Consider the following 19,778-nt stretch of genomic DNA (forward strand, 5'->3'; position numbering starts at 1 on the left):
AAAAAAATAAAACGACAAGCTACAAAAAAAAAGTGATAAAGTAATAAAAAAAACAAAAAAAACAAGAGGCGGCAATTGGGGGACTGTGATAGGATGCTCCATACATTTTTGCAATCCGACTGTACTGTTTTAACATACAATTATTTAAAAGAAAAGTAATTTTCGGTTTCGGTTTCGGTCTGACATTTTTTTTTTTTTTGGTTTAGTTTCGGTTCTGAAATTTCAATTTCGGTGCACCTCTAAATAAAACATTTCTGCTTAAAGGGGTTGTAAGCAGGCAAGTCAGGACGCTCTCTACGTTGCAGATAGAGAAAGGAGCTGTGTGTTAGTGGGTGTCCTGGCTCTCCTGTTGTCCAAGGGAGGGGGCGAGCATGACACTCCACACCAGGGAGAAAGCCTCCCATTACTGTGTGGAGTTACAGACAGAAGAACCGGAAGTGAGGATTTCTCAGAAGAAATAAAGACATTTAAAAGCAAAAATCGAAGGATGAGGTAAGTGAAGGAGGACTGCACTAAGGTAAAGGAAGCTAATTTAGGGGATTTTTTTTTTACCTTTACAACCCCTTTAATTACATATGCTAGTTCCTGCGATTCATGTATGAAAAGTTAGCCATTTTATAGTCAAAGATCTGATATTTGGCAGAGACCCAGAAGATCAAAAAGCACTGTATAGATGCAGTGGTTAACACCTCTCAGCTTGAAGGTTTTCCGATATGATAGCCATATACTGTACATAAAGGGCCAGATTCTTGTAGTTTCTGCGGCGGCGTCGCGTAAGCCATTTACACTACGCCGCCCCAACTTACAGGAGCAAGTGCTGTATTCCCCAAACACTTGCTCCGTAGTTTGGGGCGGCGTAGTGTAATTGGCCCGGCGTATCCCTGCGTAATTCCAAGGGGGCGGCTTGTATTTAAATTAAGCGCGCCCCCGTGCCGTTCGAACTGCGCATGCGCCGGGCTTAAAATAGCCCAGTGCGCATGCTCCAGTTCTCGACGGAAAACGTCAATGACGCCGACGTGTGCGTCATTGACGTAAAGTCGTATTCAAGAACGACTTAGTAAAACGACGTACCCGACAGGAAAAGACGACGCGGACCCGACGCCATACTTAACATGGCATACGTGGGACTGGCGTAAGGTTACCCCTCATATAGCAGGGGTAACCTTACGCTAACGACGTAAGCGACGGTTACGCGACGCGATTTCGTTCGGGAATCGGCGTATTAGGCTCATTTGCATAAACAAATGAGACCTGAACGTAAACACCATCTAGCGGCCGGCGGCGAATTACATTTAGGATCCGACAGTGTAAGTGACTTACACTAGTCGGATCCTAGCCTAAATCCGGCGTATCTTGTTTTGTGAATACAAAACAATGATACGCCGGCGGGAAATTCGAATTACGCCGGTGTATCAGTAGATACACCGGCGTAACTTGTTTGAGAATATGGCCCTTAGAATTTAGTCATCGCATTGTGTTAGATGCCTGCATAATGAAAGGCTTGTTTCAGCCATTCCAACTGACTCATCTTAAAAGCTGAGAACCTGGTGAACTGCTGCAATACAGAGATGATGCAGCTTTGATCCTCACGTGTGATACTCAGCACATCAAGCCACCAGTGAAGGCCTGTATCAATAAGCATTCCAATACGCTGGAAAGGGTCCATCTGGTATGAAGTTGAGGTGGAATTGGGAAACAAAAGATATTATTTGGGGGAGATACAGATAGACTGCTATGGCTTTTTAATTTACTTTAGGAAGTCTTTAAAAACATAAATAGCTGGCCATAAATAAAAACTTTAAACATTACATTTTGCCCATGGAGCTTAATTATTTCAGCAAGCATTCAATTATATAGAAGGTTAACAGATGAACCAAGACCAGCTGGTACTGTCACTAGCAGGAGTCACACTACTCTGTCTGCAATTAGAGATCACACATACTGATTAGTTTCCAAGGAATAATTATCTAGACAACTGCATCTGACAGACTAGAATCTGGGAGAAACTTGCTGATGGCCAGAATTTAAGTTACAGTGCCTTGAAAAAGTATTCATACCCCTTGAAATTTTCAAAATTTTGACATGTTACAACCAAAAAACATAAATGTATATTATTGGGATTTTATGTGATAGACCAACACAAAGTGGCACATAATTGTGAAGTGGAAGGAAAATTATAAATGGTTTCAACGTTTTTAACCACTACAATAAATATGTGAAGTGAAGTGTGGTGTGCATTTGTATTCAGCCCCCTTTACTCTGATACTCCGAACTAAAATCTAGGGGAACCAATTGCCTTCAGAAGCCACCTAATTAGTAAATGGAGTCCACTTCTATGTAATTTAATTTAATCTTTGTATAAATACAGCTGTTCTGTGAAGCCCTCTGAGGTTTGTTTGAAAACCTTAGTGAACAAACAGCATCATGAAGGACAAGGAACACACCAGACACATCAGGGATACAGTTATGGAGAAGTTTCAAAGCAGTGTTAGGTTATAAAAAAATATCCCAAGCTTTGAACATCTCACAGAGCACTGTTCAATCCATCATCCGAAAATGGAAAGAGTATGGCACAACTGCAAACCTACCAAAACCTGGTTGTCCAACTAAACTGATAGGCCGGGCAAGGAGAGCATTAATTAGAGAAGCAGCCACGAGGCTCATGGTAACCCTGGAGGAGCTGCAGAGATCCACAGCTCAGGGGGAAGAATCTGTCCACAGGACAACTATTAGTCGTGCACTCCACAAATCTGGCCTTTATGGAAGAGTGGCAAGAAGAAAGCCATTGTTGAAAGAAAGCCATAGAAGTTCTGTTTTCAGTTTGCAAGAAGCCATGTGGGGAACACAGCTAACATGTGGAAGAAGATGCTCTGGTCAGATGAGACCAAAATTGAACTTTTTGGCCTAAAAGCAAAACGATATATATGTGGCAGAAAACTAACATTGCACATCGCCCTGAACACACCATCCCTACCGCGAAACATGGTGGTGGTGGCAGCATCATGTTGTGGGGATGCTTTTCTTCAGCAGGGACAGGGAAGCTGGTCAGAGTTGGTGGGAAGATGGATGGAGCAAAAAAGTCTCGTACACACGATCGGATTTCCTTTGGACAAAGCCGCAGAATTTTATCCGAAGGGCTACGTAGTTTTTCAGGTCTTAAGCGCCACCGTTTGGGCAACTTCTGGTAATGTTGTCTTATGGTTAGCATTGGTTTGGAGCATGTGTGTTTGTACTTTGGATTTTTTTCCGACGGACTTGTGTACACACGATTGGATAATCCGACACCACACATTTGTTGCGGGAAAATTTTAAAGCATGCTATGCCACATTTGTTGTTGGAAATTCCAACAATAATTGTTCGATGGAGCATACAGTCGGATTATCCGACAACGTCCTGCCATCACACAATTCTGGTCGGAAAGTCAGATCGTGTGTACGGGGCTTTAGAAGAAAAGTTAGAGTCTGCACAAGACTTGAGACTGGAGGTTCACCTTTCAGCAGGACAACGTCCCTTAAAGTAGATGTAAACCCACCACTCACCAAGTATAAACTAATGGCACAGTATTAATGTATATATACATGCATACCTTACAAATGTCATCCCCTTCAGCAGTAGAAGCCCAGCAAAACCCTGGAACCGGTGGGTCAACCCCCTGGGTTGAAGGGAAAAAAAATAGCAGTGTGTCCTAGAATTTAACCTATCTAAACATGTTTATATTTCTCTCGTTCAGCCTTCAGAAATCACAAAATTTCCCAATCCGTGGTAAACAACATGAATAGAAGAATCTTCCTCGCCAGCTTTTGTATTCAGACAGCTGCATTACCCGGGACGGACACATAGTGAACAGTGACTGCGTCTGATTGGCCAACAATTTTCAATACAATACCTTTTAAATCTTTAATTGACCATTGGTGGAGCAGGAATTGGCCGAAATTTGAGTCGTATATGGCCAGCTTATACAATGAGGTCTGCCTGGAAGGTAAAACGTGGACCCAGGACTGGAGGCTGTATCCCTTCCATAAGCGTGCGCACAGGGTGTGCCAGGTGTGCCCAGGCACACCCTAATGACCCTGTGCAGCACAGATCCCCCCTACTGCCCTGGCTCCCCACTCTTTCCCTCTGCAGCACTTCTGGCTTCCCTCCTCTCCTCTCCTGCCAGCTGCGATGTTTTAGGATGAGTGAGGGAAGGGGCCGGTAAATATGTATTTATCAGCCCCTTCCCTTTCTGAATGAACATGTTGAGTGATGTGAGTAGTAGCAAGTAGTATGTGTTTGAGCTTTGGGGTGCACACCCTAATGCAATAGGCTGCGCACACCTATGATCCCTTCCAAAGCTATACAGTCTTCAAACTGCAGGACCCAGGCCAGAACTTATTGGGATTTGTTTCTATTCGCTATAACAGACATAAATAAAGCCCCTCACCATGTGTAGGCGAGGAACCTATAGACTGTCCACAATCCTGCTAGCCACTGCAAAATGATAATAAATCCTTGAGTCTCTCCTTTCCTCATATACCCATTACAATAACAAGACACAGATTTTCTATATCATGATATATCTACTGACTTTAAGCAAAACACTGTGGATATTAGGACACTAACATACATTAGAAGGACCTACCTTATTGCTAAATAAATAACATTCACACCCCTCAGTTTGAAAAATCTAGTGCTTTTTTCAGATAAGTGAAAATCATATACCCAGGGGATCCTGTTCTGGGTAACAGGATCTTATTAGGCTGGGTTCACACTACGATTTTCCCGTCCGTCAGCCGCATACGATTTATATGAAAAAACGTATGCGGCTGAAACGGACGTAAACGTATGGAACCGCACATATGTGCGTTTTCCATTGACTTTAATGTTAAAAAAAAAAAACGTATGCGTTTGCCATACGGTTTCAAAAACGGCCGCAAAACCGTGGTTGAACACGGTTTTGCGTACTGTTAAAAAACGTTTTGCCAGCAAATCGTAGGCACCCGGATGCATCTGAGTGCATACGATTTGCAATGCATTGTCTATGTATGCGTTTTCACGTACGGGCCCGTACGTTTTCAATACTGAAAACGGACGGGAAAATCGTAGTGTGAACCCAGCCTAATGGCTCTTTTTTACTCTACAATTGCTGTTTAGTATTAATGGATTCATGGTTGTGTCATCCAACATTATTTCCACCACTTGTACCTCCTGGGCAAGAGTAAATGTTTATATTCATTGTTTGTTTCCTCTTGTGTTTACCTCCCTCAACTAAGACAACAGAATTTTTTTTTATTAAAAGGGTTTTGTTATACTTTGTCTCCGCTGTAGAGACTTTCCATCATTTCTTGTCCTACATAAAGCCAAGAAAAATCTCTTGAATAGAATCACAGGCTTGTAGATAAAAACCTGACAGAGCGTCTAACAAGCCTCACTTCAAGGTTGTGGCTGGAGATTTTGGCCTGGATTCACCCAACACTTACGCGGCATATCTCGAGATACGCTGTGTAAGTGTAAATGTGTGCCGTCGTATCTGTGCGCCGTGCCCACAGAACTAGATACGCCTGAAAATAGGCTTCCTACGACCGACGTAAGTTTCCTACGCCGTCGTATCGTGGGCGCATATTTATGCTGGCCGCAAGGGGCGCTTCCATTGATTTACGAATCTAATATGTAAATGAGGTAGATACGCCGATTCACGAACGTACTTGCGCCCGTCGCAGTAATATACGCCGTTTACGTAAGGTGTACGTCCGGCGTAAAGTTATTCCACATAGAAAGCCGTCGTATTTTACGTCGTTTACGTAGTACTACGTGAATAGGGCTGGGCGTAGGTTACGTTCAGTGATTCGACGTATCTTAGGCGTTCTTTCCGACGTGATTCTAAGCATGCGCACTGGGAAGCGTCCACGGGACGGCCCATCATTTGCATGGGGTCACGGTTCATTTAAATGTATCACGCCCACTTCCACCTACTTTGAATTAGGCTGGCGTACGCCTAGGAATTTACGTTACGCCGGCGCAACGTTGGGAGCAAGTGCTTTGTGAATACTGTGCTTGCCTCTCTGTGTTACGTCGGCGTAGCGCATATGAGGTGCGCTACTCCGGCATAAAGATGCGCTCAGGTATGTGAATCCAGGCCTTTATATTTTAGTTGGTCATTGGTGGAAGCATAACACTTTAGTCTTTCTGGTAATGGCACTATCCCTAACACATTACTTAAAAGTCTGCAGTCTACAATCAAAGGCAACCACTAAACACGGTTGTGGAAGACTCTACAGCAGGATTTATTGTAAGTCTCTAAGACACACAGCAGTATAAAATAAAATGGGATTTTTACTCATCTGTGGCAAATGATGAAAAACTATTTTCCCAATGCAAACAGCATCATAGTAATTGTGTGAATTTTGTATTTTTTTACTTTTTAATTGGTAGTATGTAAAGGTAATTTTGGCATTCCATGATGTTACAAATATGTGGATATTTTCAACAGGATACAGTAAAATAGGTTACACAATTGTACCTGAAAGCTAAAGGGAAAAAAACAAGCAGGCAGTGTGCTATTACCTTCAATCAGTCTTTATAATTATGCGTTAGCTTGGATATTATAGGAATTGTATTAAAGTGGAGTTCCACCCATAAATATAACATTACATCAGTAGTTTTAAAAAAATGTCATTAGTCCTTTAAGGATTTTTTTTTTTTTTAGATGCCTTCAAAGTGTTGTTGCTAGGCAGAATAGTTAATCTTCCCTCTTCCTGCACCTAGGTGCTTAAGCTTCCTAACCTACACCGCACAGACTCCTAGGATTGTAGTGGGTGTAACTTTCCAGGAGTCTGTGCACTCCCCAGTCTTGAAGAATCATGTGACTTGGACAGTACAGGTGCTGAAACCTGATCTGAAACCTATTACACTGCTTGTGCAGCACTGAGCATGTGCGAGATCTGCAAGGCTGAAATCCAGGAAGTCATACAGTCTGGCTTCATGATGCCCACACTTAAGATGGCCCCAGTCAATTTCTATTTTAGTATTTTAAGAGAGTCTAAATGCTGTAACAACCTAACAAAACGGACCTTAGTTTACAGACTAACTTTACTAGAATACATTAAGCTTGTGTATTACAGGGGTATTTATATTTAAAAAGTGAAATTGTGTCCGGAACTCCGCTTTAAATAAATTGATAAATGTTACTACTGCCCTTGCAGTCGGTTTGCAGCATGATGACCTCTTTGAACAATCAATAGTATACAATGACTGACTTGTTCACAAAGGTTTGTGCCAATTCAAGGACATCGGTGAGAAAATATTATAAGGGAGGGAAAGAGGTGATCATTTAACCTAAGCCAGCTGCTAATTAGGCCTTGCTCATTATGCCTGTGTACAGGGGCGGACTGACAACTCATGGGGCCCCTGGGCAATAGAAGATTATGGGGCCCCTCTGGCTTACAGATGACCACCACGCCAGGAGGTAGTGCAGAGGCGGGCAGCTAAAATCTTGGGATATTCACATTAAAAGCATGTCATTTTCGGACATATCAGGGACAGATCTAAAAAAAACACAGATTTTTACATACTGTCCCTGGTTTTACTGAGCCTGGCAACCCGGATGGGGCCCCCTAGTGGCATGGGGCCCTCGGGCAGTGCCCGAGTGACTCAATGGTCAGTCCGCCCCTGCCTGTGTATAATTATATTAATCACATGACTGTGACATGACCTGAAAATAAGAGACCATGAATAACATGTACAGTACGGTAATATCACCAAGAAAACCAGGGCAGGAGACTGGGCTTCTCAGATCGTACATGAATAAGATATGGCTCTGGATTATTAATAGGGGCTCACATTCTTGCTTATCAGACATTTTGGCGCAGAAATGAGTATTTGGCAATATCAGCAATGTTTTCCATCTCCCACACACACAGCAATTGGATTATACTGCCCAGTATTTCTCAGAAGTTGTTCCAGGTCTCCTTGTATTTTCCCAGATTAGGGCTCTCAGATATGGTACACAGTCAACATGCATCAGGGGCTAAATTAACTAACAGCATGATAAACTGTATTCACAGAGCTGAAAATTTCATTAGCCATTTTAACTACACTGCATTACAGAAATAATAAAAAAAACACATTTTAAAAGAAGCTTTAAAAATACTGGCCTAAAGCCTTGTACACACCACTAGTTTTTCTAGTGGTGTGTATCAACCCGCTGGGTTGAATGAAAAAAAAACCCTGACAGCTTAGGTTGAAGCCGCTGTACTAACAATCCAATGTTAGTACATCGATCTCCCCTGCTGAGCTATTGTGTCCTGACATGGGGACGGGCCCTCAGCCAGAGGTATCCGGTTGGAAGACCTTTTTCCCATCATGAGCCTTCCACTTTCCTAGGATCCCACAAGAAAACCCATTGACTCCATCTTGCCCAGGGCAGCCTACAAAAAGGTAAGTATTTTATAAAATTTTCTTTAAAGGTGTTTTTTTTTTCATTGCAGTGATGCAGCATTTTGACAGCTGTATAGGGGGGTCTTGTATTTTAGTGCAAGGTTTTCTTTTATAAAAAGAAAAATAATAATAAATTACAGGGCCGTCTTCAATGTTGATTGGACCTTGGCAAAAAAAATCTTGCAATTTTGATCTTCACCACCTGCTCTGAGACATACAATAAATATCAGCTAGACTTAAAAGCAGTTTACTGTATCAGATCAGGCAGTGATTTTGATTGGTTGCCAGAGGTTACAGCATATCATTATCACTTACTGACTGATTACGAGCGGTTACAGCACACATTACGGCTCACTGATTAGTTGCTAGAGGTTACAGCACATCATCTCTTCACTGCATGATATACATATGAATGCCACCTTTATTTACATATGAATGCTGTGGGGGGTGGTGGGCACAGGAGGACACTGTGGGAAGGGTGGAGGGCACAGGGGGACACTGTGGGAAGGGTGGAGGGCACAGGAGGACACTGTGGGAAGGGTGGAGGGCACAGGGGGACACCGTGGGGGGTGGAGGGCACAGGGGGAAATCGTAGGTGGAGGGCACAGGAGGACACCATGCGGGGGAAGGACCGTGAGCGTTACATGAGGCCTCCTACGGTCCTGTAGGGACCAGGGCCCCGGCCCCCTACACCTGCACTGGCTGTCGCGTCGCCCGCTTCCACCCCCCGTGATGATGGCCTTACTCGATGTAATACTGCTCTCACAGCACGCTGCTCCCCCTCTCTTCTCATCCATTCCAGGTAATGTCATGTACAGTACAAGCACCTGGGATGGATGGGAGGGAAGGAGGGGCCAGCGGGGAGCAGCGCGCTGTGAGCAGTATTGTCACAGCTGCTTCCTGAATCCCTGTGCTAGACCTGTTTTGCGGAAATTGTGGAGTCTCTTATGGGCCCCCTAATGACTCAGGCCCTTGGTCGGTGCCCGAGTGCAAGATGGATCAGTCCGCCCCTGCATGCAGTCAAAACTGTCCTAAAAGTGACAGGGGTTGGGACAAACTATAACACTGCTAGGGATGTTTGCTGCTGCGCCAAAAAAAAGAAAAAAAGATTTAAACCATGTAAATCAAAAGTAAATGCTGCAAGGTTGTGACTATGCAGCCATGATATAAAATAAAAAGTGCAGCCGTTTCTACTGATGAGAATTCACACAGGATTTCAGTAACATATTGAGTACAGCGGCAATAATCCTGCATCCTTAGGGTAGAATTTATCATTTGGCAGTGATAACAAGCACTGTGCATATCTTTGCACACATGCTGGCAAACAGCAATGCCCAAGTTATTTTCCTTCACTGCCATATGCTTCATGTCCCCAGTAGTGCACAGTGCATTTGTTTATTCATATTTATTAAGATAGAAATAAGTAAATAAAGTTGTAAATTGCTCAAATAGTTTGCCTTTTAAAACACAAGCATTTTTTTTGAAGTATCATCTTATAGTAAGTATAATGGGTGTTACAGAGATAGTTCTCAGTAACAAATGACATCTATCACATAAAGCATAGGCGGTTAGCCAGTATGTGGTAAATAGGCATTGCATTGTTAAGCAGAACATACCCATGTAAGTGTAGAACATTTAAAAATAAAAACGAAAAAAATTGCACAACTGTCATTATAATTCCAGAAACACCTTAGGGTGTTGGCCAGATGTTCCAAGTCTCAGTGAATGTGTGAGAGATTGGATTGCCAAGCACCACATGCATTTTTTTTTCTAGGGAAGAGCTTAAACCTGCACTTAAATGATAAAATAAAGCTATGTTAATATTGCTTTACTGTTCACTCACAGGGTAGATGTGGGAAGGAGACCTATGGGTGCAAGTGAAAGAGAGCAGGATCAGGTCCATGCCACTGCCAGGCAGGACTGTGCTGCGAAGAAGTAAAGCTCAGGACTGGATGTACAGAAATACGAAACATTTTGGAAGGTAACATGGTATATACAGTATTTCATTTGTATATTTAGCATTTTGACTGGAATGCAGCTTTAATCTAAATCCCTTTAAAGTAATATTAATCCCTCAACATTTTTAGGTTTGCCACATTGAGCACAATAAAAAAAAAAAAATTCCAGTAAATTATTTCTTAAAATTCTTAAAGCAATTGCAGTTTACAGCAAGTCGGTTTTTATTGCCGCCTGTGCCCCAGTTAGGAAGATTCACCCTCTTTATTGGTCCTGTTTACCATTATCATTGAAAGTAAAGTAAGTAAAGTAAAAGAAATTACCCAAATTTCAAGTTAAAAAAAGGGGGGGGATAGGGGTGGGACTTTAAATGAGGCATATAGAAATACTATGTATAAACAAAAAGAGAAAATGCGCCAACCTAAGTGCAGTAAGTGGGTATTTAATTCAAGCAATTTGCACAGTAAAAATGGCTACTCACAAAACCAGTGTTAACACAGGCATGTAATGGAAGAAGCGGCTGGTCCGGTGTCACAACGTATCATCAACAGTATAACAGGCTGGTCTCATATCCTGGTCCCCTAGATGATGAAAATGAAGGTCCAAGGTGTTCGGGAGCCTTTGGGGAACCCCAGAGAGTACAGGAGCCGTGGATGCTGTATCAGAAGCGGCGTGCGTTCCAGCGTGGAACGCAGCGTATCGCCGTACAACCGGAAGTGACGTAGGGGCTTCGGACAGCCAATGGGATGACGCGTTTCTCAGCCTCCGCTGGTTCATCAGATCTGATGAACCAGCGTATGAACCGGTTGTACGGCGATACGCTGCGTTCCACGCTGGAACGCACGCCGCTTCTGATACAGCATCCACGGCTCCTGTACTCTCTGGGGTTCCCCAAAGGCTCCCGAACACCTTGGACCTTCATTTTCATCATCTAGGGGACCAGGATATGAGACCAGCCTGTTGTACTGTTGATGATACGTTGTGACACCGGACCAGCCGCTTCTTCCATTACATGCCTGTGTTAACACTGGTTTTGTGAGTAGCCATTTTTACTGTGCAAATTGCTTGAATTAAATACCCACTTACTGCACTTAGGTTGGCGCATTTTCTCTTTTTGTTTATACATATCTTTCAGAGTCTGCTTCTGCTTCAGGATTTTGCTGCCACTAAAGTGCTATTGGACCTATATTGGACTATTGATTCATTGATTCATTCATTCATTTTTTCATTTTTTGTTATTGACATGGACCTTATGATATATGTATTTTTCTATTATTGACTGTGCTCTCCTGGTTATGCGCCATCTATCTATATATATTATATAGAAATACTACCATAGGCCTCCATCCTCCATCCCTGTAAATAGATAAAAAATGGGGGAGGTTGGGACTTTATATGAGATGCGATTTTAGCAATATGCAATTAAATATAAACATGGAAAAAAATGTTACCATGTAGTCAGGCTCAAAGTTGTCAACCAAAAAGCACTAGTGATGCCCTGCGCACTTCGTATGGCGCATGCGCGCGCATGCTCAGTATCACGTCGGATTTTCAAATTAAATTACGCCCGCTCAATGCCTAGACGACGTGAAAGTAATTTACGCAAAGCCCTATTCGCAAACGTTTTACGCAAACGACGTACACAACGGAAAATTCTACGCTGGCCCGACATCCATACTTAACATTGCGTACGCCTCATAGAGCAGGGGTAACGTTACGCCGAAAAAAGCCTTACGTAAACAACGTAAGAAAAAGCGCCGGGCAGACGTACGTTTGTGGATTGGCATATCTAGCCAATTTGCATACTCAACGTGGAAATCGACGGAAGCGCCACCTAGCGGCCAGCGTAAATATGCACCTAAGATCCGACGGCGTACTAAGACGTACGCCAGTCGGATCGAGCCCACATTCAGTCGTATCTTGTTTTGTGGATACAAAACAAAGATACGACGGGGCATCCTAGAAATTACGCGGCTTATCAATAGATACGCCAGCGTAATTTCTTTGTGGATCTGGGCCATAGTGTTTTGCTTTTAAACCAACAAGTTACATTTTGTTCTCATCTGACCAGAGCACCTTCTTCCACATATTTATGGTGTCCCCCACATGGCTTCTCGCAAACTGCAAATGGGACTTCTTATGGCTTTCTTTCAACAATGGCTTTCTTCTTTCCACTCTTCCATAAAGGGCAGATTTGTGGAGTGCACGACTGAGGCCCCATACACACGATAGAATTTATCCGCGGATACGGTCCAGCGGACCGTTTCCACGGATAAATCCTCTCGAGGATTTCCGCGGATTTCTATGCGATGGCGTGTACACACCATCGCATTGAAATCCGCGCCGAAATCCTCTGGCGATGACGTGTCGCGCCGTCGCCGCGATTATGACGCGGTGACGTGCGCGACGCTGTCATATAAGGAATTCCACGCATGCGTCGAATCATTAAGACGCATGCGGGGGATCCCTTCGGACGGATGGATCCGGTGAGTCTATACAGACGAGCGGATCCATCCGTTGGGATGGACTCCAGCAGATGGATATGTTCTGCATGTCAGCGAATATTCGATCTGCTGGAATCCATCCCAGGGGAGATATATCCGCGGAAACAGATCCGCTGGCGTGTACACACCATAGGATCTATCCGCTGAAACCCATTTGCTGGGATTTATCTGCGGATGGATTCTATGGTGTGTACGGGGCCTAATAGTTATCCTGTGGACAGATTCTCCCACCTGAGCTGTGGATGTCTGCAGCTCCTCCAGAGTTACCATGGGCCTCTTTGCTGCTTCTCTGATTAATGCTCTCCTTGCCCGACCTTTCAGTTTAGGTGGACAGTCATGTATTGGTAGGTTTGTAGTTGTGCCATTTACGGACTTACCATTTTCAGATTATGGATTGATCCGTGAGATGTTGGGATTTTTTTTTATACCCTAACCCTGCTTTAAACTTCTCCAAAACTTTATCCTTGAACTGTCTGGTGTGTTCCTTGGCCTTCGTGATGCTGCTTGTTCACTAAGGTTTTCTAACAAACCTCTGAGGGCTTCACAGAACAGCTGTATTTATACTGAGATTAATTTACACACAGGTGGAATTTATGTACTAATTAGGTGACTTCTGAAGTCAATTGGTTCCACTAGATTTTAGTTAGGGGTATCAGAGTAAAGGGGGCTGAATACAAATGCACATTAGAAAAAAAGGGGGAAGAGACAGTGGACCAAAGGCCCGGAGAGTGTTCCTTTTTGAAGAATCCTGTCTGGGGCCTTTGGTCCACTCTGTCTTCCCCCTTTTTTTCTAACATGCCAATTTGATTCAGAGGAACACACCTAATTACTAATCTGTACGTATTTAGGTGAATGGTTTTTGTTCACGGGCTGTGAAAATGCTACTTTTTATTATTGATACATTTATCATCTTCCACGCCCAGACAACCTTACTAGGGTGAGACTCCTGGACAACCCTTTGTTTTTTGCTGAATACAAATGTACACCACACTTTTCACATATTTGTAATAAAGAGCCCTATTGATCTTGGCATGATGCCACTACACATGCCAATAGCAAAGAGAACACAATTTGTAATTTGTTAAGTTGTATCACCTTTACCTGTAGACACTATCTGAATCAAGATCTAATGTTTGCCTGTTCAAAAATGTTGAAAAACAAAACAAAACTCATCAATCCGTCTATGTACCCCTTCACCAGCTGTCCACTATCTATACCATTGATGAAAAAAGACAATGTCCATTAACTTTAGTCCTATGTTCTATTCAGCATTTACAGAATCAAGATGATTTTTTGATGTGTTAGGCACTAGGTGTACTAGTATTCTAACTTAATAAATACTATTTTTTTTTTTTAATCCTGTAAACCCATAAGTGAACAAAAAAGGTGCATGTGAAAACATACAAAAAAGTATGTGGTCAGCCAAAGCCAACCACCGAGTACTAGTTGAGGGGCTCTCCTAAAGAGACAGTGACTCGACCTGGGCATCGCCGCTTAGTGAAGGATTGGCTCGGGCGGCTTGGCTGCTCTAGTCCTGCAAAGGGAACTGCGTTCCTGCTGTGAAAAAAGTGCAGGAACTCCATTCCCACGCGTTCCCGCAGGACTTGAGCCCTGGCCACACATCTACTAGTATCCCTAAATGATCAGTTATGTTTTTTCTGAAAAGGAATATGAGCTATGAATAAACCTGGAATATATTTCCCAGCTTTCAATCTACTTGTAGTTACTGTCTCTGTTGATTCAGCTATAATTATGTTTAAAGATGTGGGATATAAAAAAAAATTCCCTACCTCCTGAGTCCTGCCATAAGTATACTCTCAAGCTTCATTTGTAAGCTCAGTGTACACACATGCAACTTTTTTATTTTATCATGAGCACGAAAATCACCTGAAGAATAAATTGGCTTTTCAATGCAGTCTCTGGAGTTATCTCAGGATAAAAGTGAATCCTGGGATTTGAAGAATTGAATTCCAGTCTCAGAAGAAAAATCGCCTGACAGGTATTGATTTCAGTAATAGAAATGACACCCAGCATGTTCTAGACGGAAAGAAACTACCTTTTCTATAGAATACAGAATCTTTTTTTACCAAACTTTTCATTCCCACTGGGTGCTTTCTAGGTCGAATGTTTTACCAGCATATATTATACATTACAAAACCACACAGCACTATTTATGCTAGATCACACAACTGAGCAGTTTGATTCTTCTCTGCCGCTGGTTTTCACTGAGAATAAAAGAACCCCTGAAACCCTGGGGTATCTCAATTTTTCTACCGGCGTAGTTACAACATACAGACATTATTTTACTAAGTAGAAATACTTTTTGTATATTTTGAATATTTTCTATATCGAACAATTGAACAAGTTTTTAATTGTTTTATTCAAACACCTGATACTGGCTTATACTTTCATTTGCAGTTTTGCATAATTTATATATAACAGAGGGTGAGGTTAGCAAGGTATATATTGTGATGGTTTTATTGTCCATATTAGCTGTAGTCTAAAATACACTATCTGGTATTATCTACTTAAATTTGGGAGCCGATATTGATGATGTAGATCAGTGGTTCTCAACCTTCCTAGTGCCGTGACCCCTTGATAAAATTTCCCAGGTTGTGGGGACCCCTAACAATAAAATTATTTTCATAGCGTGGGTTGTCAGCACCCAAGGCAAGACGAGTAATTTGCGCCCCTAACCCATGAACATTTAGAGCTCCCAAGGTTTCCTTTCCACTTGTACAATATTAAAACCCCTTTGTGGTGTCTCGTAGCAGTGACACCTTTGCCAAAATCAGGACATGGGGTCTCCTCCAGCCCCTCCCACTTCACATTCCTCACCAGTCAGCTGACTAGTCTCTGCCCCCAAGCCATGCTGTGAACTGAATGGGCAACTGCAAAGAGGCTGAGTGGGCGGCCGCGGGTTCCAGGAACAGCCCTGCTGGGCGGCCACAAAAAGGCTGGGAGAGCGGTGCGGGCTTCTGGAACAGCCCAGGATTCGTGACCCCTGGCAAATCATCATTTGACCCCCGAGGGGGTCCCGACCCCCAGGTTGAGAACCACTGATGTAGAGGGTCAGAGGTCATCTGAATCTTCTTAAACTGTCAACTCCTTGACCTCAAACAATGTTTCCTAGGCTTTGACTGTGTGAGGCCCCTCAATTTGCAATATTTTGAGTGAGGCTTAAGCCCTGACAGCTAAAGAGTCTGGCTTAAGGTATACAACATAAAATAAGGGGGGGGGGGGGATATAAATCAGTGTAATTAGTCCATAAACCACATGCAGGAAAAAACTTGACTGTAATGATGATATAACAACATTAGCTGTATTCTGTAATATTGAAAAATGCAATTTTTTAAGTATCAAAAAGTTAGCTATAGACAAAGTAGAAAACACCTTCAAACAGTAACTCCTTTTGTTGAGAAAAAAAACATTGCCCTCTGGGTGATCTATGTACATTGCAAGGAAACTTTGTTGCAGATTCCCATCTTTTGTTATTCTAAAGCAGTGGTCTCCAAACTGCGGCCCGGGGGCCAAATGCGGCCCTTTGCTTGCTTTTATCCGGCCCTTGGGACACTATTTCATCAACTGATACTAACATTGGGGCATAATTCCTCCCACTGACTCCAACGATGGGACACGATTCCTCTCAATTATACCAATGATGGGGCAAAATTCCTTGCAATGAGACCAAGGATGGAGCACAATTCCTCCCCAAGACACCAACAATGGAGCTCAATTCCTCCCAATGACGGGGGGGGACAATTCCTCACAATGACACCAACAGTGGAGCATAGTTTCTCTCAATGACACCAACAATGGGGCCCAATGACACCAATGATTAGGCACAGTTACTCCCATTGAAACAAACAACGGGACATTATTTTTTCCCAATGTTGGGACCTTTTCACTGACCACTTTCCGGCCCTCGTAAAGTCTGAAGGACAGTAAACTGGCCCTTTGTTTAGAAAGTTTGGAGACCCCTGTTCTAAAGGAATAGCCATTTGTCTGTGTCCATGTACCAAGTGAATGGGAGTGATTTAAAGCGGGAGATCACCCAATTCCTTTTTTTTTTCCCCTTAGATTCCTGCTCGTTTTGTCTAGGGGAATCGGCTATTTGTTTTAAAATATGATCCGTACTTACCCGTTTTCGAAATGCATCTTCTTCCGTCGCTCCTGGGTATGGGTCTTCGGGAGCGGGCGTTCCTTCTTGATTGACAGTCTTCCGAGAGGCTTCCGACGGTCGCATCCATCGCGTCACTCGTAGCCGAAAGAAGCCGAACGTCGGTGTGGCTCTATACTGCGCCTGCGCACCGACGTTCGGCTTCTTTTGGAAAACCGTGACGCGATGGATGCGACCGTCGGAAGCCTCTTGGAAGACTGTCAATCAAGAAGGAACGCCCATTCCCGCAGCCCATACCCGGAAGCGGCGGAGAAGATGCATCTCATAAACGGGTAAGTACGGATCATATTTTAAAACAAATAGCCGATTCCCCTAGACAAAACGAGCATGAAGCGAAGGGGAAAATGTGTAAGGTATGGGTGAACCTCCGCTTTAATAATCATCAATCCACGGATGCACTTCCAGGGTTCTAATGGGGAAAGTGGAAGTGTCTGACTTGTGTCTTAGTGCAGACTTCTGGCAAAATCAGTAAGTCACTCGCACAAGCAGAAAATTACATTTCTGGGGGGTGTTCCATATACCATCTGTGTACAAAATGCCTCCAAGTTGCCATATTGCATTGCATTTCACAGAAAATTACAGCACTATCATGGGAAGAATCAATTTATTAAACAGTTGAGGAATACACTAATACTACCACAGAGTGAGATGAATATTGTATCGCTAAATAAACCCTACTTCCACAGCGCTGCTTTATAGCAGGGAATTACAAATTGTGTTCCAGTGCTATTGTGTCCTATTTCTTTCAATGAGAGACACATGATGTGCAAACAGATATGAGACCTCAAAGAGCCATTGCACCAGTGTGGCAGATCTGATATATCATAAGTGATCTGTCAGACGCTTGCAGAAAAATGGTTGTGTACATAAATTTAATAAGGCAAAATCTAAATCAATACCAAGGATGTTTTCAGATGCTGGGATGTACAATTTCCCTGAAAATATATTTTGTGGTCCCACATACAATGCCAGTATATGGAGTATAAAGCCTGGAGTATAAGGCTACTTTTCAATAAGGAAACAGAGAATATTCATATGGCAAAAATGGCACGTCATCTAATAGTCATGTGTATCTAAAGCCTCCTACACACGGTCGGACTTCAAACAAACTTTTCCGTGGATTTTTGTTTGAAGGGTGTTGGCCTTGAACTTGGCATGTATACACACGGCAGGACTTTTTCAACAAACTTTCCCAAAATCACATGGTTTTTCAGCTATTTTATGCTCTTTACCGCCACCCGTTGGTCAACTTCTGCTATTGTTGGTTGATTTTAACATTGGTTCTGAGCATGCGTGTTTGTACTTTGGACTAAAGTCCGATAGATTTCTGTACACACGGCAGGACTTTGCACCATAGGACTTTTGTTGCCGGAAAGTTTGTCCGTTTGCAGAGCGAACTTTTGTCTGATGAAAACCAAAAAAGTTTGTCCGATGGAGCGTACACACGGTCAGATTTTCTGAAAAACCTGCTCATTTTGAAGTTTGTTGTCAAAAAGTCAGATCATGTGTATGGGCCTTAAAGGGGTTGTAAAGGTTCATTTTTTATTTTCTAAATAGGTTACTTTAAGCTAGTGCAGTGTTGGTTCACTTACCTTTTCCTTCGATTTCCCTTCTAAATGTTTTTTTTCTTTGTTTTCTGCATCTGAATTTCTCACTTCCTGTCCCTCCTGAGTAATGTGTTCAGTAAGCTGTTCTAAATGACTTCCCACCGCTCGGATGATGGTGGAAAGCTTACTGAGGAGAAACAGGAAGTGAGAAATTCAGACAGAGAAAAAAAATTTTTAGAAGGGAAATCGAAGGAAAAGGTAAGTGAACCAACAATGCACTAGCTTAAAGGAACCTATTTATAAAATAAAAGACGAACCTTTACAACCCCTTTAAGGATGATATATTGCATAGCAAATGCAATGTAAAGACATTATTCCTACCGTTCGAATTGCTGTTGGTATTCCTGACTCATCAACTGGTCCAATCCCAGCATAGTGTGGGGCTTTAACGACTGTGACTTTCTTCTCCTCCTCGGAGATCCTGCAGATTGGTATAGTGCTGCTGCTTCGGCTAATTTCAGACTGATACTGCTGGGAGTAGAAGTCTGCAGAATCTACAAAGACAGAGGAAATTGGGACTTGAAAGAGTTTTTTGATACTTTTAAAGAAGAGTTGAATGCAAATAGGCACAAATTACTATATGGTAATATTTCTACTGGTTCATGCTGAAATATACAGTTGCAGTGTATCATGTGAAAACAACAAAATCTGTTATTTTTCCATTTTGGATATAGTTTTTGGATATAGAAACTCCACCCAGCAGGAGAGGATTTTTTTTTCCTGTATAGTGATAACCAAAACACATGCTCTATCTAATCAGGATAAACTTTTTAAGTGTAGGAAGGCTAGACCTTTTGTTAGGCCTTGTACACACGGATGGACAGTCCGCTGAAAACGGTCCGCTGGTTGTACACACCATCAGACAGAAATCCGCGCGTAAACATTACACGGGGACGTGGCCGCGCCGTCTCCGTGACGTTGATGCGGCGACGTGGGCGGCCCTGGAAGTTCAAAGCTTCCACGCATGCGTTGAATCAGTACGACGCATGCGAGGGATGGCGGTCGGTCGGACGTGTCCGGTGAGTCTGTACAGACGACCGAACACGTCCGTCGGACAGGTTTCCAGCAGACAGATTTCTTAGCAGCTTAAGAAATTTTTGTACGTTGGAAACTGT

The 19,778-nt window shown here is 42.9% G+C and overlaps 1 protein-coding gene across 20 annotated transcripts in view; it reads right to left on the minus strand.

Annotated features, from left to right (window-relative positions):
- The window catches only part of SORBS2 (sorbin and SH3 domain containing 2), a 396,754-nt gene that overhangs the window by 117,973 nt on the left and 259,003 nt on the right, over window positions 1-19,778 (minus strand). For all 20 annotated transcript variants that reach the window (XM_040334275.1, XM_040334288.1, XM_040334284.1 and 17 more), the window contains one exon: window positions 18,985-19,157. In XM_040334275.1, the coding sequence (XP_040190209.1) occupies window positions 18,985-19,157 (173 nt within the window). The remainder of the gene's footprint in view (window positions 1-18,984; window positions 19,158-19,778) is intronic.

Source organism: Rana temporaria, chromosome 1 (genome assembly GCF_905171775.1).
Source record: "Rana temporaria chromosome 1, aRanTem1.1, whole genome shotgun sequence".
NCBI lineage: Eukaryota > Metazoa > Chordata > Amphibia > Anura > Ranidae > Rana > Rana temporaria.